Source organism: Phyllopteryx taeniolatus, chromosome 8 (genome assembly GCF_024500385.1).
Source record: "Phyllopteryx taeniolatus isolate TA_2022b chromosome 8, UOR_Ptae_1.2, whole genome shotgun sequence".
Lineage (NCBI taxonomy): Eukaryota > Metazoa > Chordata > Actinopteri > Syngnathiformes > Syngnathidae > Phyllopteryx > Phyllopteryx taeniolatus.
The window spans coordinates 26,875,164-26,890,293 of NC_084509.1; the positions used below are offsets into that span (position 1 = coordinate 26,875,164).

The 15,130-nt window shown below is 47.2% G+C and overlaps 2 protein-coding genes across 6 annotated transcripts in view; one reads left to right on the forward strand and one right to left on the reverse strand.

The window, feature by feature from the left end:
• LOC133482280 (protein IWS1 homolog) overlaps positions 1 to 15,130 on the forward strand; it is a 22,674-nt gene continuing 7,544 nt past the window's right edge. The window contains exons 1-17 of one of the 5 annotated variants that reach the window (XM_061782269.1): positions 1 to 225; positions 539 to 621; positions 1,679 to 2,321; positions 2,483 to 2,542; positions 3,146 to 3,362; positions 4,215 to 4,272; positions 4,887 to 4,993; positions 5,803 to 5,953; positions 6,028 to 6,110; positions 6,486 to 6,615; positions 8,486 to 8,603; positions 8,684 to 8,795; positions 11,480 to 11,536; positions 12,073 to 12,184; positions 12,924 to 13,977; positions 14,221 to 14,504; positions 14,677 to 14,918. In XM_061782269.1, the coding sequence (XP_061638253.1) occupies positions 183 to 225; positions 539 to 621; positions 1,679 to 2,321; positions 2,483 to 2,542; positions 3,146 to 3,362; positions 4,215 to 4,272; positions 4,887 to 4,993; positions 5,803 to 5,953; positions 6,028 to 6,110; positions 6,486 to 6,615; positions 8,486 to 8,603; positions 8,684 to 8,795; positions 11,480 to 11,536; positions 12,073 to 12,184; positions 12,924 to 13,049 (2,100 nt within the window). In that variant the 5' untranslated portion in view covers positions 1 to 182 and the 3' untranslated portion in view covers positions 13,050 to 13,977; positions 14,221 to 14,504; positions 14,677 to 14,918. Of the gene's footprint in view, positions 226 to 538; positions 622 to 1,678; positions 2,322 to 2,482; positions 2,543 to 3,145; positions 3,363 to 4,214; positions 4,273 to 4,886; positions 4,994 to 5,802; positions 5,954 to 6,027; positions 6,111 to 6,485; positions 6,616 to 8,485; positions 8,604 to 8,683; positions 8,796 to 11,479; positions 11,537 to 12,072; positions 12,185 to 12,923; positions 14,505 to 14,676; positions 14,919 to 15,130 lie in introns of all 5 variants that reach the window. The other 4 variants (XM_061782270.1, XM_061782267.1, XM_061782268.1 and 1 more) reach the window with 4 other exon arrangements.
• Positions 14,527 to 15,130, reverse strand: part of ostn (osteocrin) — a 3,509-nt gene continuing 2,905 nt past the window's right edge. Inside the window, exons 4-5 of the mRNA XM_061782275.1 lie at positions 14,776 to 14,885; positions 14,527 to 14,711 (exon numbers count right to left, since the gene is read on the reverse strand). Of these exons, the coding sequence (XP_061638259.1) occupies positions 14,801 to 14,885 (85 nt within the window). The 3' untranslated portion in view covers positions 14,527 to 14,711; positions 14,776 to 14,800. The remainder of the gene's footprint in view (positions 14,712 to 14,775; positions 14,886 to 15,130) is intronic.

The window sequence follows — 15,130 nt, forward strand, 5'->3', positions numbered from 1 at the left end:
CGCATATGACCGTCCCGCTCCATTTTGGCTCGCCTTCTTCTTACAACAAGCGGCGGCTACCGTGCGGGTAGCGGAAGCCAACTGTCTTCTTTTCGTCTAAGTTCCGTGTTGATAAAGCGTGGATAGCATAATAGTTGTCGCGCGTGTTTTCGTCTCAACTGCGAGCCGTCTTCGTCTGAAAAATGGACGGAGAAGAGGACGACTTCATGTCCGGGAGCCACTCCGGTAAACACTTTTGTCCTCTTTGATACATAACAAGCTCACCCAGTTACCTCCGAATTCGAAATCTCATTTACACTCAATGTTATTATTATTATTATTTTTTTTTTTACCAAGCCTTTCTTGACCTAGTTACCCCCTTCCTCCCAAAAAAGAAAAGTAATTTATTGCAGGCAAGAAGTGTCTGACCGCTACTAAGTACAATACCAGGAAATACTCAGGAAACTGTACAATATTACATTATCATAACATATCACCGTTGAGATTATTTTTGGTCCAGTCGCCCCTAAAATTTGTCAAAAGTCTTTTTGATCCGCAGACGACGGAGGCGGAACTCCAGTCCAGGATGAACATCTGGCATCAGACGGCGAGGACGCGAGCAGCAACAAACATCGTTCTGAGGTCAGAAGCACGGCAACAGTGTGCCGCCGGAAAAGGGGACAAAGCAAACTTGCCGGTGCCCTTTGGCAGGAAAACTAATGGCAATTTTACAATGGGGATTTGCAAATTGGGGAGGCTCCACTGTATTTAAAAACCCAACAAAGTGAATATTCTTGGGGAAAAAGTTACACATTTCAAAAAGGATCTGTCTGAAAAAAAACTCCGTCCATCCATTTTCCGTACCGCTTCTCCTCACGCGGGTCGAGGGTGTGCCGGCGCCTATCCCGCCCGACTCTGGGCACCCTGAACTGGTCGCCAGGGCACATCTAGACAAACCATCCTTCGCATTCACACCATACCGTCGCCATAAACGAGGGATTACGTTAACTGTATTGCGGCGTCGTACCAGAAAGGAAAGCGCCGATTTCGATGAGCAGACGCACAAAAGGAGCCCGGCGGCACCGTCTCCACCCAGCAAAAGACAAAATTCATTTCTGCGCAATGTTGGACTGTGGATTTACACGAGTCGTACATTCCAAAAATCATATTTGCAAGACAAACGCATGTTTTCAAATAAGCGGTATTTCAATAAAAGTAGTGTATTTCTGAAAAATGTGGTCTATTTCGTTGAGTCTTGTACAGTGGAAGCTGGGTTTACAAATTGAAGCGTTCTTGAACAGAGGTCATGTTTCCCGTCGAAATGAATTCAAAATCAATTAATCCGTTCTAGTCGCACAATGAAGTTATATTTAGCTTTTTCACCCGCGTGTATGGAGTTAAAAATAAATAAATAATACACTATGGAAATGAGTACAAACACTTTATGATGAGGAAACAGCACAGCATGTTCGCTAGCTAATCTCTGCGCAACGTCTTGACCTTTTTGCACACGGTATGCGTTGAGAACCGCGTTGCGTTGTGGGACGCGGTGAATGTAAACAAGGCTACGAAGGACTGCTTGTTAAAGTGTGCGCGAACCCAAGTCAAATTGTCGTTCGGAAACCGCGTTGCTGCGCATGCAATGTTATTCGTGAGTATGTGGTCAACGAAGATGCGACGTCATCGTTTGCGTCATCAGGACGAGGGCAGCGACGACGAGGACGCGTCCTACGACAAACGCCGGGAAGACAGCGACTCCGACGACGCCCGGCGAGACGCCGGCAGCGACTCGGAGGCGGAAGCGCCCGTTCGCCGCGGCGACGACCGGGGGAGCGGCTCCGACGAGGAACCTCCGAGGCCCGCCGTCAGCGACGACGACTCTGTGGGCAAACGTGGGATGAGCGCGTCAGCGGACGAGGCGCCAGTCAAACGCGCCGCCTCGGACGATGAGGAGGGCGAGGCGTCTTCCTCTGCCCGCCGCAGAGGGAGCGGCTCGGACAGGGAGGAGGACGGAGGCCCGGCGGCGGCGAGCGACTCTGACAACGAGGACGCCAAAGCCAAATCCCCCGCCGACAGTGACTCTGACACGGAGACGCCGGCCAGACACAAGGCGCCGGCCGACTCCGGCGACGAGTCGGACACGCGGCCGAGGGGGGGCGACGAGCGGGCGGGAGGCGAGCGGAAGGCCGTCGTGCGGTCAGACAGCGACGACGACGACCACAAGGAGGACGGCGGCGGCGAGGGGGGGAAGGACGCCCCCGACGTGGCAGGAAGTGACGGAGACGCGCGGGAGGCGCGGAAAACCTCGGACAACAGCGACGACGACGACGACGAGCCGCCAGGTAATCCACTCGACACGCCCAAGACCTCCCCCGAGGCTTCGACCTTTCGTAGGCGGGAAAGTTCAAGTGACCGATGACGTCCCGATTGAAGGGAACGACGCGTCACGATCAATCAATCAATCACTCAGTCATTGATGAAGGCTTGCATGCTCGCGTTGCAGTGAAGAGGAAGAAGGCCGTCCTCTCAGACAGCGACGAAGACGAGCGGGCTGGCAAAGCGGGTGAGGGTTTCTTCAATTCGTTTGTCCCATGAAATCAGCGGGTAAAATATGCAAATAAGGAAAGGAGAAATATCTATGAAGTACATTTTTGAACATAGTTAACAATTATTATTATTTTTTTTAACGTATTTTAATAATTGTTTAAAACAGAGCAAAATGTATCCTCAAAATTAGTAATAGTATTAAATGAATATAATAAGGGCTGCAGCTGATTAATTGAATCATGGATTCATCTGTCAATGATTTTTTTCATGAAGTGACGAATTGGATTAAGACAAATAATAAGATAATCGGTCTGCTTTTTCAAATTCCGAGGATTTGGACAAGTTAAACGAATAAGCAATTTTCAAAGTGGTTGTTGATTAATTTGATAACTGATTAGTTGCTGATTAATTGATAAATTGTTGCGTGTTTTTATATTTGTTTCAAGTGAAATTTCCCCCTAAATTTTAGTTAAAAATCAGAATCAATTGTTTTAATGTTAAAAGAAACGATTTTACATCGTTTTAACCCAGATTTTCACATTTATTATTTATCAATATTATTATTGGGTTTGTTTTAAAAATCCAAAGTTTTCCATCCCCGTTCCGGTCGTGTCCGCAGCCGTCAAGAGGAGTCGCGCGGTTTCCGACGACGACTCCGACAGCGACGGCGAGTCGGGCGGGATCGATAAGAGCATGGCGGCCAAGCTCCGAGAGCTCGGCTCGGACAGCGGCAGCGACGACGACGGCGGCGGCGGGCGCGCCGAGGCCGCGGCCGAGGACAAGGACGAGAAGGCGCTCTTTGGGAGCGACAGCGACGACGACGACAACCAGGAGGAGTGAGTGAATAACTCGAACAATTCGTTTACATTCCAAAAAATAAATCAATAAAAAGTTGACATCTTTGCCACAAAGTTTGCCACTTGACGTTCTCATTGGCTGACTATCATGTCAGTCGCCAGGCCAGGCCACGCCTTTTAAAGCCACACACGTTCAACCGCTACAATACTACAGTTTAGGAGAGGACGACGCTGACCCCAGGTGGACAAAAATAATACCCGCACCTCACGTGCATATTTTGTATTGGTATTTGTGTCTAATAATGCAAAATCAATTTGTATCCGACTACTTAAACGACTGCTACAATAATAAATACAAATATTTGATAGCCGCATCCCTACAATATACACACACACACACACACACACACACACATACATCCAATCTTCTTTTGCTCCAGTGCGATTTTTTTCCTTTTTCTTTTCTGCAATTACTGTAGTTGAAAGCGCATCCTCGCTAACATGGCTGCAAGCTAAGAGGGTCTATTTGCATGTTCACGGTCAGTCTTGCAGACGCAGCAACTTTTCCGACACCTCTCGCAAGTTTTTGTTTCGCTTTTGGTTTTCCAAAAGAGGATCTTCAATTCCCGCGAAGCAAGGAACAGCATGAGTGGGATCGTTTTCCTCGTCGAGTCCGCCCGATGACCATCGCCGTGTCGATCGCTGCGCGACTCTTGCGCAAGAGCAGGGAAAAACATTTTTCAAACATTTTTATTTGGAAAATGCGTTTGGTCGCACAAATGCATTTACACTGTTGTTTATTGACCTTGAGTAGATTGGCAACAAGTGATTTAATGCTAGTTTGCACACTTAAGTCAAAGATCTCCCATCTGGTCCGTGTGTGTCTTTCAGGAAAATGATCGCAGACATCTTTGGGGAGTCTGGAGACGAGGACGAGGAAGAGTTCACGGTGAGCGCGACACGGAGGCGATCTACGCCCCTGGTGTACCGAGAAACCATTTTGAATGTGTTCATGCTTATGAACAAAACCGACATCTTGGGAGCGGAGGAGATTGCCGGCGCCGATGGCCGCCAATAGCGGCCGGCGTGCGTCGCGTGACAGTCGCACATCCAAGACATTCACTTCGGTCAACATTCATGTGCTTCTTTTATTTGCTGCATTTTCCCATGTAAAATGGTATTCATGGCACATACATCAGTGTGCAAAAGTCTTAAGGCCAGTCTTAGCTTTATTATTATTTTTTTAATGAATTCAACGTTTTGAAATCATCTTTTTTCACAGCTTTACGCAACACAAAAAAAAAAATATTTTCAACAACTTTGTTGAAGGAAAATGCGTTTTGGTTAGCATCAGGATACAGGAATGTATTTCCACCATTTTAGTCTAAAGCAAGATGAAGGTTTTTGCTACTTTTAAATGCGCTTTGCGTCATACCCTTATTATTTTTTTTAATTGTATTTGTTTTTTTAATGTGCGTCTGCCCACACGCCCGCATGTCCGACATATGTAGGAATGAGCAGATGCTACATGCTAATGCTACATCCGTGTTTGTGTGCGTGCAGGGCTTCAACCAGGAGGACCTGGAGGGCGCAAAGAAGGAGGCCAAGGAGAAGCGGCGGGAGCCGGACGACTCGGACTCCGACGAGGGCGTCCGGCGCAGAGGCCAAGAGTGCGTCGCACGTGCACCCGGCACATCCAAAGTCCGGCCGGGGGGCCGCTTGTGGCCCGCCGCACATTCTAATCGGAATATTTCAAAGCGGCCCACATTGAAAGGTTAAAATGTTGGAAGATAGCGCACTGTTTCAAATATTACCAATAATGTCGTAAAAATGTATGTTCCAAGATGGCACTTTAAAAAAAAAAAAAAAAAAGTCATACAACAATGTCATAGAATAATGTTAGAAATTGTTTAGAATTTTAATTTGGATGTCATAAGATAACACATTTTTATGTACCAAAATTGATCACAATTTCTTAAATTTAAAATAGAAAAACATTACATTTCATTTTTTTTAAAGTTGAATGTTATCAAGACTTATTTTAAATATGTTTAATGTAACAATGTGTCAATTGTTTTGATTTAAAATAAGAAATATTACATTTGACACCTATTTAGTTTTGTTGCAGTTATTTTAATGATATAAAAAATTGGCACACAATTTTTGTATTTAATAAAAAGAGTAAAGTTCCATTCGAGGCAAATTTTTCAGACGTTGAATGTTATGAGAAACACTTATTTTAAGTATTTTAATATAAAAGATGACAACATGTGACAGTTTAAGTTGAAAACAAGATCATCCGAAATTACGCTAGTAGGACCTTTTTGCTTCGTCGCCACCAAGAACTTCAAACTGCGATTAAGATGGATTTTGTTCGTGAACCGTGTTGAAGTGCTTTGCGTAAAGCGGCCCTCGGTGGGAAAGGCGGCGAGGCGTTTCATCGCTTTGAATTGTCTTTTTTCGCCGCTTGTGTCCTCAGCACCAGCTTCATGTCCGACTTCGACATCATGCTGGCTCGCAAGAAGGCCATGAGCGGCAAGCGGCGGCGCCACCGAGACGGCGGGACGTTTATCAGCGACGCCGACGACGTGGTCAGCGCCATGATCGCCAAGATGAACGAGGCCGCGGAGGTCTGGCCCGGCAAAATTCCCAAATCACTGGAAGCCTGACGAGTCCCAACTTGCTTGTGTTCGTCTTGTTCCAGGAAGACAGAACCCTGAACAGCGCCAAGAAGCCGGCGCTGAAGAAGCTCACTCTGCTGCCTCAAGTGGTCATGCACCTGAAAAAGTATTTCTTCTTTTTGGGGATTTGAGAGACTGTTCAGCTAGCCTCCATCTCAGTCAAGTAGAATGTCAAAAGCTTCATTTATGGAGTTCAGTTCAAAAAGTGAAAGTCGTTCTAGAGTGCGCGACACACACTCGGTGAATTATTTCATGTGTTTTTTTTCAGTGTGTATAATTTGAATGGTATCGATTACAGCAGACGTAAACCCAAAATTCAAATATTAAGTAACAGTCCAGAAACTATGAAAGGTTTTGAATGTAGTAATTACACCGGAGTAATTTGCCTCTGAAGTGTCGCCATTAGACAGGTCGGTAGAAGTGTCGGCTTATCGATTTGCTAGCCGATCCGAACCCAACGTTGTGTCGTGCGGCTGCTCAGGCAGGACCTGAAGGAGACGTTCATCGACAGCGGCGTCATGTCGGCCATCAAAGAGTGGATCAGCCCGCTTCCCGACAAATCGCTGCCGGCGCTCCGGATCCGAGAGGAGCTGCTCAGGATCCTGCAGGAAGTGAGTGCGCACCAGCCTGAAGTTCTGCGTCGAATCTTACAAATGATCAGACGTATCGGGGCGCCGACACGTCACTCGTCATTCTGGTCCACCAGGAGGGGGGAAGCAGTGCACCATCAACACTGTGTATAGTGGGGATGGGGCGCCGCTGACCTCGACTCGGGGACGTTGTGAGTCGGTGGGGAGAATACTTCGAAAACCTCCTCAATGCCACTGACGCGCCTTCCCATGAGGAAGCAGAGTCTGGGTTCTCTGAGGCGGGCTCTCCGATCTCTGGGGTCGAGGTCACCGAGGTGGTTCAAAAGCTCCTCGGTGGCAAGGCCCCGGGGGTGGATGAGATTCGCCCGGAGTTCCTCAAGGTTCTGGATGTTGTGGGGCTGTCCTGGTTGACACGCCTCTGCAACATCGCGTGGACATCGGGGGCAGTGCCTCTAGATTGGCAGACTGGGGTGGTAAAAAGGGGGACTGGAGGGTGTGTTCTAACTACAGGGGGATCACACTTCTCAGCCTCCCTGGTAAGGTCTATTCAAGGGTGCTGGAGAGGAGGGTCCGTCGGGAAGTCGAATCTCAGATTCAGGAGGAGCAGTGTGGTTTTCATCCTGGCCGTGAAACAGTGGACCAGCTCTACAACCTCGGCAGGGTCCTCGAGGGTGCGTGGGAGTTTGCCCAACCAATGTACGTGTGTTTTGTGGACTTGGAGAAGGCGATCGACCGTGTCCCTCGGGGAGTCCTGTGGGGGGTGCTTCGGGAGTACGGGGTACCGAACCCCCTGATACGGGCTGTTCGGTCCCTGTAAGAACGGAGCCAGAGTTTGGTCCGCATATCCGGCAGTAAGTCGGACTCGTTCCCGGTGAGGGTTGGACTCCGCCAAGGCTGCCCTTTGTCACCGATTCTGTTCATAACTTTTACGGATAGAATTTCTAGGCGCAGCTGAGGCGTAGAGGGGGTCCGGTTTGGTGGCCTCAGTATTGCATCTTAGGCCGTCTTAGTATTACATGCATGGTTCTGTTGGCTTCATCAAGCCGTGATCTCCAACTCTCACCGGACCGGTTCGCAGCAGAGTGTGAAGCGGCTGGGATGAGAATCGGCACCTCCAAATCTGAGACCGTGGTCCTCAATCGGAAAAAGGTGGCGTGCCCTCTCCAGGTCGGGGATGAGATCCTGTCCCGAGTGGAGGAGTTCATGTATCTCGGGGTCTCGTTCACGAGCGAGGGAAGAATGGAACGGGAGATCGACAGGCAGATCGGTGCGGCGTCTGCAGTGATGCGGACTTTGTATCGGTCCGTTGTGGTGAAGAAGGAGCTGAGCCGAAAGGCTAAGCTCTCGATTTACCGGTCGATCTCCGTTCCTAGAAGAACAAGATCTGACGAACAAGATCCTCGATGCAAGCGGCCGAAATGAGTTTCTTCCGCAGGGTGTCCGGGCTCTCCCTTAGAGATCGGGTGAGACGCTCGGTCATCCGGGAGGGGCTCAGATTTTAGCCGCTGCTCCTCCGCTTTGAGAGGAGCCAGATGAGGGGGCTCGGGCATCTGATTCGGATGCCTCCCCGCTGAGGTGTTCCGGGCACGTCCCACCGGGACCCAGGTCACGCTGGAGAGACTGCGTCTCCCGGCTGGACCGGAAACGCCTCGGGATTCCCCCGGAAGAGCTGGACGAAGTGGCTGAGGAGAGGGCAGTCTGAGCGTCCCTGCTTAAGATGCTGTCCCCGCGACCCGACCTCGGATGGATTTGCAGGCTGACACCGTTACTGTGATGTTAACATTGAAATATACCGTTTGCGGGAGTACACGTGTAAAAGTCACCAAATCAGCGGCTGGAGTCCCGTGGCGATCCCGACGTGATCCCTCCCGTTGCCTTCTTCGCTCCTCAGCTGCCGAGCGTCAGTCAGGAGACGCTGAAGCACAGCGGGATCGGCCGCGCCGTCATGTTCCTGTACAAGCACCCCAAAGAGTCGCGATCCAACAAAGACCTGGCCCTCAAGCTCATCAGTAAGAACCCCTCGCCGCGCCGCCGCCTCCTTCCCGCTCCTTCTTGCCGTCAAGCTCCTTCCCCGTTGCGTGCGTGGCAGACGAGTGGTCGCGACCCATCTTCGGCCTGACGTCCGACTACAAGGGGATGACGCGAGAGGAGCGGCAGCAGCGGGACCTGGACCAGCAGATGCCTCAGCGCAGGCGACTCAGGTAGCCACCGGTGCTTACGTCCCGTTTCTAGGCCGCACTTCCTGCCTCAATATTTCACCTTTCACCTTTAATACGTTGGAGTCCTCACATCGTCACCGTCACGTTCTACACCGCATTAGGGCCTTCAAATAAAACCGAACGAATGCTGTTTTTGGCTCAACAAAACTCTGGCCACAAAATCCATCGTGTGTTTGTTCAGTTTTCTTTCAAATCTAAAAGTATTTGTGACTCCAAACGTTTGGACGGAAGTCTGTATAAAGATGATCCTTCATGAATGAACATTTTCAATGTTCAACAATTGAAATAAGTCGTCAAACGGCAAAGCCCGGCTGCGCCGTTTGTCTTTTGCCGGCTCGTGTCGCGTGGAGTTGCTCAGGTGAGGCAAGGCGACCCCTGCGAAACCAGTCGCGGCATAGATCAATCCGTTTTGGCGCAATGGGTCAATTAGTATAATTGCCCTGGGAATGCCAATTTTCATCATCGCTGCCGTTTGACGGTGGTGCGGCGTCAGCGATGGAACTGGACACCGAATTGGTTGCATAGGACAAAGGAACGTACTCTACCGGTATTGTAACGTGGCAATATATACTCATATTTTATATAGTTGCTGTCGAGCGGAATCCGCCCTCTCGTCACGAGCTGCGCTCACGGCAACTTATCGTATACCGTTGCGCACTCGCGTCAACACAGCAGCACCCAAATTATGTTCAGTCGCTAATTTAAGACGCTAAAGACAACAGTGAGCTGCAAAACCCGTTTGTTTAGGCGGAAATGAATGCGCACGCGCTTCCTTCTGCAAGAAGCCTTCAACCATCGATTTGAACAAAACAAGCCGACTTAAATGTATCGAACAGCACTATTTGCACTCGATATTGTCTTAAAAAAAAAAAAAAAAAATCAATCCAGGGTTTCAATATAAGCCACAAGGATGTCGCTGAGCACATACTAGTTTAATAAGGAAGCGTCGTCGTCGTCGTCGTCCGTGGCTTCATGCAGGTTTCATCAGAGAACAAGCCGAAAATGACTGCCCGGTCAATTTTGGGGGGATATTTTTCTTTTTCCAGAACTATGGAACAAGTGCCAATGTTGACAGCATTACAGAGTTCTTACCGATAACTTTGAAGTTGCTTGCGGTGGAAAGACGCTAAACATAGCGAGCGAATGGCCAAGTGCGCAACACCGATTCTGCTTATTTAAACCAGCTCCACCATGTTGTTAGCGAAAGCGGTGCATATCGGCAGGCACGCGCTTTCAACTAAGGAAACCACTCAAAAATCAGATTTATTTCAAAAATAAAATAAAATGGAGAGCGAGAAAATCACCCTGACACATAGGTTCCAATTGATGGATAAAATGGATGAGTCGGCCAGCTCTGCGTTCCAGTGTCTGCTGTCCTCCTTTCTTAGCTCCATCCATCTCTTTCCCCCTCTTCCTCGTCTCGGTCCTCTCAGTCGGCCTCGGAAAGCGGAGAGGGCGGAGGAAGCGGACGTCTTCTCTCCAGCCGGCAGGTTCTGTCATCGCCATCGTCGCGCATGTTTACATGTGGACAACACGTCGGCCGCCCACGCCGCTTGCTTGTTCGCATTCCTTCGCCTTATTCTTGAATTTCCCCACTTGGAAGATTTGGAAGTCCAAATTTTGGAGGAGTTTTAAGCGGGTTGCTCGCACTGTACTAACCGTTGTGTGATGAAACAGGCGTGTTGCTGCATGTTCTCCAACACCCGCGTCCGCCGTCGCAAGTCTGAAGTGTGACATGCGTGCGACACAGTGGAACCTTGGTTTTGGTTATTAATCTCCAGGTGAAACAATTCATCGACAACTAATCCATTATCAAATTAATTCAAAACTATTTCGATCATCGATGAATCGTTTCGATACCTCGTGGAACTTAAAATTGTCCAACTTGTCGGACTTTCAGCCTCTCAACAGTAAATATTCTCCGATTTCTGTCGTCTTCCGTGAAAGCAGACTGATTATACTTTGCGTGTTTAAGTAAGACATTTGCAAACATCTGCTTTTACTTTGGAAAACAAATATCAAAATTTTTCTGACGGGACCAAACCAGGAACTGAATCATAATCAATTTATGTTGGTGCATATTTTGCACTCTCAATTTGATTCAACGTCCTGTTTTGGGATAAAGGGATGAAAACGAAAAACGTTTACCCAAATCATCGAGTCATTGATTGAATTATTGACAGATTAAATAATGATGACAACAATCATTAGGTGCAGCCCTAGTTTTATCCATTCCAAAAAGTCTGACTTGAACCAAATCGTACAAAAACCAAAGAAAGGTTTCCCATGGGAAATAATGTGACTCCAATTCATCTGTTCCAGACACCCCAAAAAATACATTTTATAGAGAATAACTATATTTTAACATCGAGAAAGCAATGTAAATTATATAGGACTGACAAAATGGATAAATGAACATGAAACGTCACTTTTACCTGGATTGAACATAATAAAAACTGAGCAAAATTTTGCCGAGAAAAAAACTTGTCGAAAACAGAATGTCACACGAAAAGCGAGCGTCCATCGGAAGTCAAGGAGGTCCAAACGCCCGAACGGAAGCTCGACGTCGCCGGCGGTTCTCGCGTGACGTCACGCCGGCAGTGGACAATAACCGCACGAGTCCGCGTCCACGCTGACCTCGTCGTCTTCCTCTTTTGTCTGCGCAGTTCCGGTGGACAGACTCCCCGCCGGGACCTTGAGAAACAGCTGACGGGGGAGGAGAAGTAAGATTCTACCGCCGGTGTTGTTTCAGGGTGATCTGCTGCTCCTGTTGCCGTGGTAACAAGTGTCGTTTGAGAAGCGACGACGGCTCCGTCGCCGTCACGGATGCCCCGATTATCGCTTTCTCCACGCAGAGTGCGCGTACTTACGTTTGAGTACTCGGTAATGCCATTGTGACGAAAATATTTTGGGTAAAGACATGTTCAAAACACAAACTTTTTGAACATATGGCAATGTTTCACTCAGAGAGAGAAGACTTTTTAGAGTCACAACACAAAGAATAAATCCCATATTACAAAAGAAAAAGAATCATTACAACTGTGATCCAGCATGCCAATACAAAGGTTAATTTGCCTTCTTTGTAATACTGAACAGAAAAGAAATAAGCACATGCGCGCACACGGCTGACATGTGCCAGGCTGGCAAAGCGCTACATACAATATTGGCACAAATCCTGGCATCAGACATTCACATGACTTGACGTATTGTTGGAAACGGTGACTTCTCCTCATCGTTCTGCGTGCGCTCGCGTCCGCAGAGCGCTGCGACCGGGCGACCCGGGCTTCTGCGCCAGGGCCCGAGTACCGATGCCCTCCAACAAAGACTACGTCGTGCGGCCCAAGTGGAACGTGGAGATGGAGTCCAGCAGGGTGAGCGCTTTCACATTCTTAATCGTCGCTATTCAAGGAAGATTTGGAGACTGCACTGTAACCGTAATTGAATTATGGAGCAAAAACCAAGTTGAGCGTATGGAGTCTTTGACTCCATACGCTAATTAAGCTTTTGTAGCTCGTTTTTTGGGGGGGGGGGGGGGGCTGAAGCACCCCTAAAATGAATCCCAGCGCCCTTCAAATTTGAGATCAAAGCAACGTTTCGAAACAACCTCGAACATTTAAAACCTAAAATATTTATCCAATTTGAGGTGTTTAAGTCTTGAAAATGATTTGGAAAAGTCTAAATTAGGTCATACTAAAAACTACTCACTTCAACAAGTAGTGTAATATTTTGTTGTTAGCTTTATCTATTTGTGTTTCGCAAGCGAAATGGAACTCTACACTCTCAAGTTTGTTGAGTTTAGATTTAGGAACTTCTTGTTAATAAACCCAGCTACCTCCATCTAAAATGGCAAAAACAATAGTAGCACTTTATCGCTCATAAGTTAGGCATTTTAGAACCAGTTTTATTTATTGAATGATTTTATGTACTTGTTGACATGTCTTGTCTATGTTTGAAATCACCTAGCAAGGGACTACGAATGTAAATTAGCGGTTGCTAACTTTGGCACAAGTATTGTACTGGTGTTCATTCATGTGCGTTGTGCCCTTCAATTAAATGATACTTTATATCATACATTGAAATTTGAAGGTTGGAAGCCGTGTTTCCCCGCAGGGTTCCATGAAGAAGGGGATGTCCCGGGTGGACAAGCAGATGCGTCGCTTCGCAGACATCCGCCGCCTCACCAAGACGGGACACGCTGTGAAAATCAGCGTGGAGGGAAACCGCATGCCGCTATAGGATTGCTTTTCTTTTCTTTACTCTTCTTGATTTTGTTTGTTTGTTTGTTTGTTTGTTTGGTTGGCGCAGCTCGACACAAAAGTGAGGTCTCGCTCTGTCGTTTTTAATTGCCATCCGTGAAGCCCAGCCGCTCGGTCACACGGTCTCCGTCGATGTCATCGGAAGTTCAACTATGTCATCTGCGGTGTTCTAAAAGATGAGCGTGTCGCATAGTGGTCTCTAGAAAGAGATGCATCAAATTCAACAGGAAGTCACCAGTGATGTCACATCAGGTCTCCTCGACAACGCTGATGATGTCCCAGCTCGTCCAAGGTCCGCTTGGAGAACCTTCGTGTGCTCTGTTCTGGGTCCAGGATGCTTTTCTTAATAAAAAAAAAATAATAATAATTACAAAAAAAAAAAACTGGCCTCTTTCTGTCACGCATACGTACATGACACCGTTATTATATGATCTGTTCATGTCTATCATTTTAACATCTGGGAAGACTGAAGATGAACAGATTGTTACCATGACGACGTATCCGACTTGTTCTTGACCAGGACATTTGTAATGGAGATTATTCTCAATGAGGCTTTCCTGTTCAAACAAACAAACAAGCAAACAAAAAAATCCTTCTCCAGACAAAACTGTGTGACTGGAAATTCCGCATTGTACCTAAAGTAACCACACTGATCCACTGGTTTTAAAAAGAACACTGATAAACGATCAGTTTTACTAAACAATGGAAACTGGAGGTCAATACTGACCAAACCTTATGATAAGATGGATATTTTATTTAAAACGCACCATAAGAAGTTGAGGTTTCCAATGTGACGTCATTGTAACGGAAATCATTCCCACGACCGGCGAGTGAAAAGTAGAAAAGGAAGCAATTAGCAACGTACACTTATGTGCTTACAAAAACAACATCAGTCGTGAAGCACAACGGTAAGTTGGAAATAACTTGTGAAATAATGCTTTGTGCTTCCAACTTGAAGGCTCGAATAGAAATTGTGTTGTTGTTGTTGTTAGCTAGCACAAGCTAGCTCAATTCAGTGGAACATCCGGGTACAAAATGATTTGTATATCTGCTCCGGACCCCACACGTGAAGATTAAAAACAATAAGAATAATCACTTAACAGTTCTGCTTGTACTCTTTATGGTGTGCTCCGATCATCTCGACACGCAAGACCAAACACCACCGATCTCGAATCTAGTCTTGCAAGACCTAGCAAAATCCAGGAAGAAGAAACATAACACAATATGTCGGGCGCATGTTTCGACAAAGATGTTTTCATTCCCAGCCGCTTCCTTGTTCCTCAGTCAGGTCAGTCGAACACGCAAATACAAAATGAGTACACTCGCAAGGAGCCGCTGTTGGCCACAGTTCAACCCAACTCCAGCGCCTGATGCCACTCACTAGGCCACGCCCCTTTAAGGCACACATCCAACATGCATACTGCATATTTGTCCGGTAAATACATGTCATAAATCCCTTTTTTTTTTTTATATTCTCTTTAATGTGTTGATACAATACAGTCCTCTTTTATTGTATTATTTATTGTTTGGTGTTCAGGAACAGATTTGGAAACATTCATTTTGTGTTTCAAGTATAACAAAGATTGAGTTGACTGCTGGACTTCCAGGTTGGCGATCTTGGCGGTCGCTGATTGGCTGAGGCCTAGGACAAGAGGCGGTGCTTACTCGGTGACATTGTCCAAATGAGCGACGCTGTCATGCGGTACCTCGAGCGGCCAGAGGTGGCGTTGCCTAGCCTCTTGCGCTTGGCAGGCGTCTCATCCCGATCCTGTCCACGGGAGGAAGGCTGAGGCGTCGCCGTGGCAACGCAATCACGCTGACAGCCACGCAGACGACAACAACACTTCAGGTACTACACAACATCTTAAAAAATAAATTTTCTAAAAAATAAATTTTCTAAAAAAATAAAAAAAGATGTTACTTAAAAAAGGTGAGTACATTTTCTCTTAAAAAGCAACTGCTGTCTCTCCATGAGATTACTACTCGAGAAATATTGTGTTTCCTCTCCAAAACACAATATTTTCTCGACGACAATCTACAACTTTTAAAGTCGTGATTGCA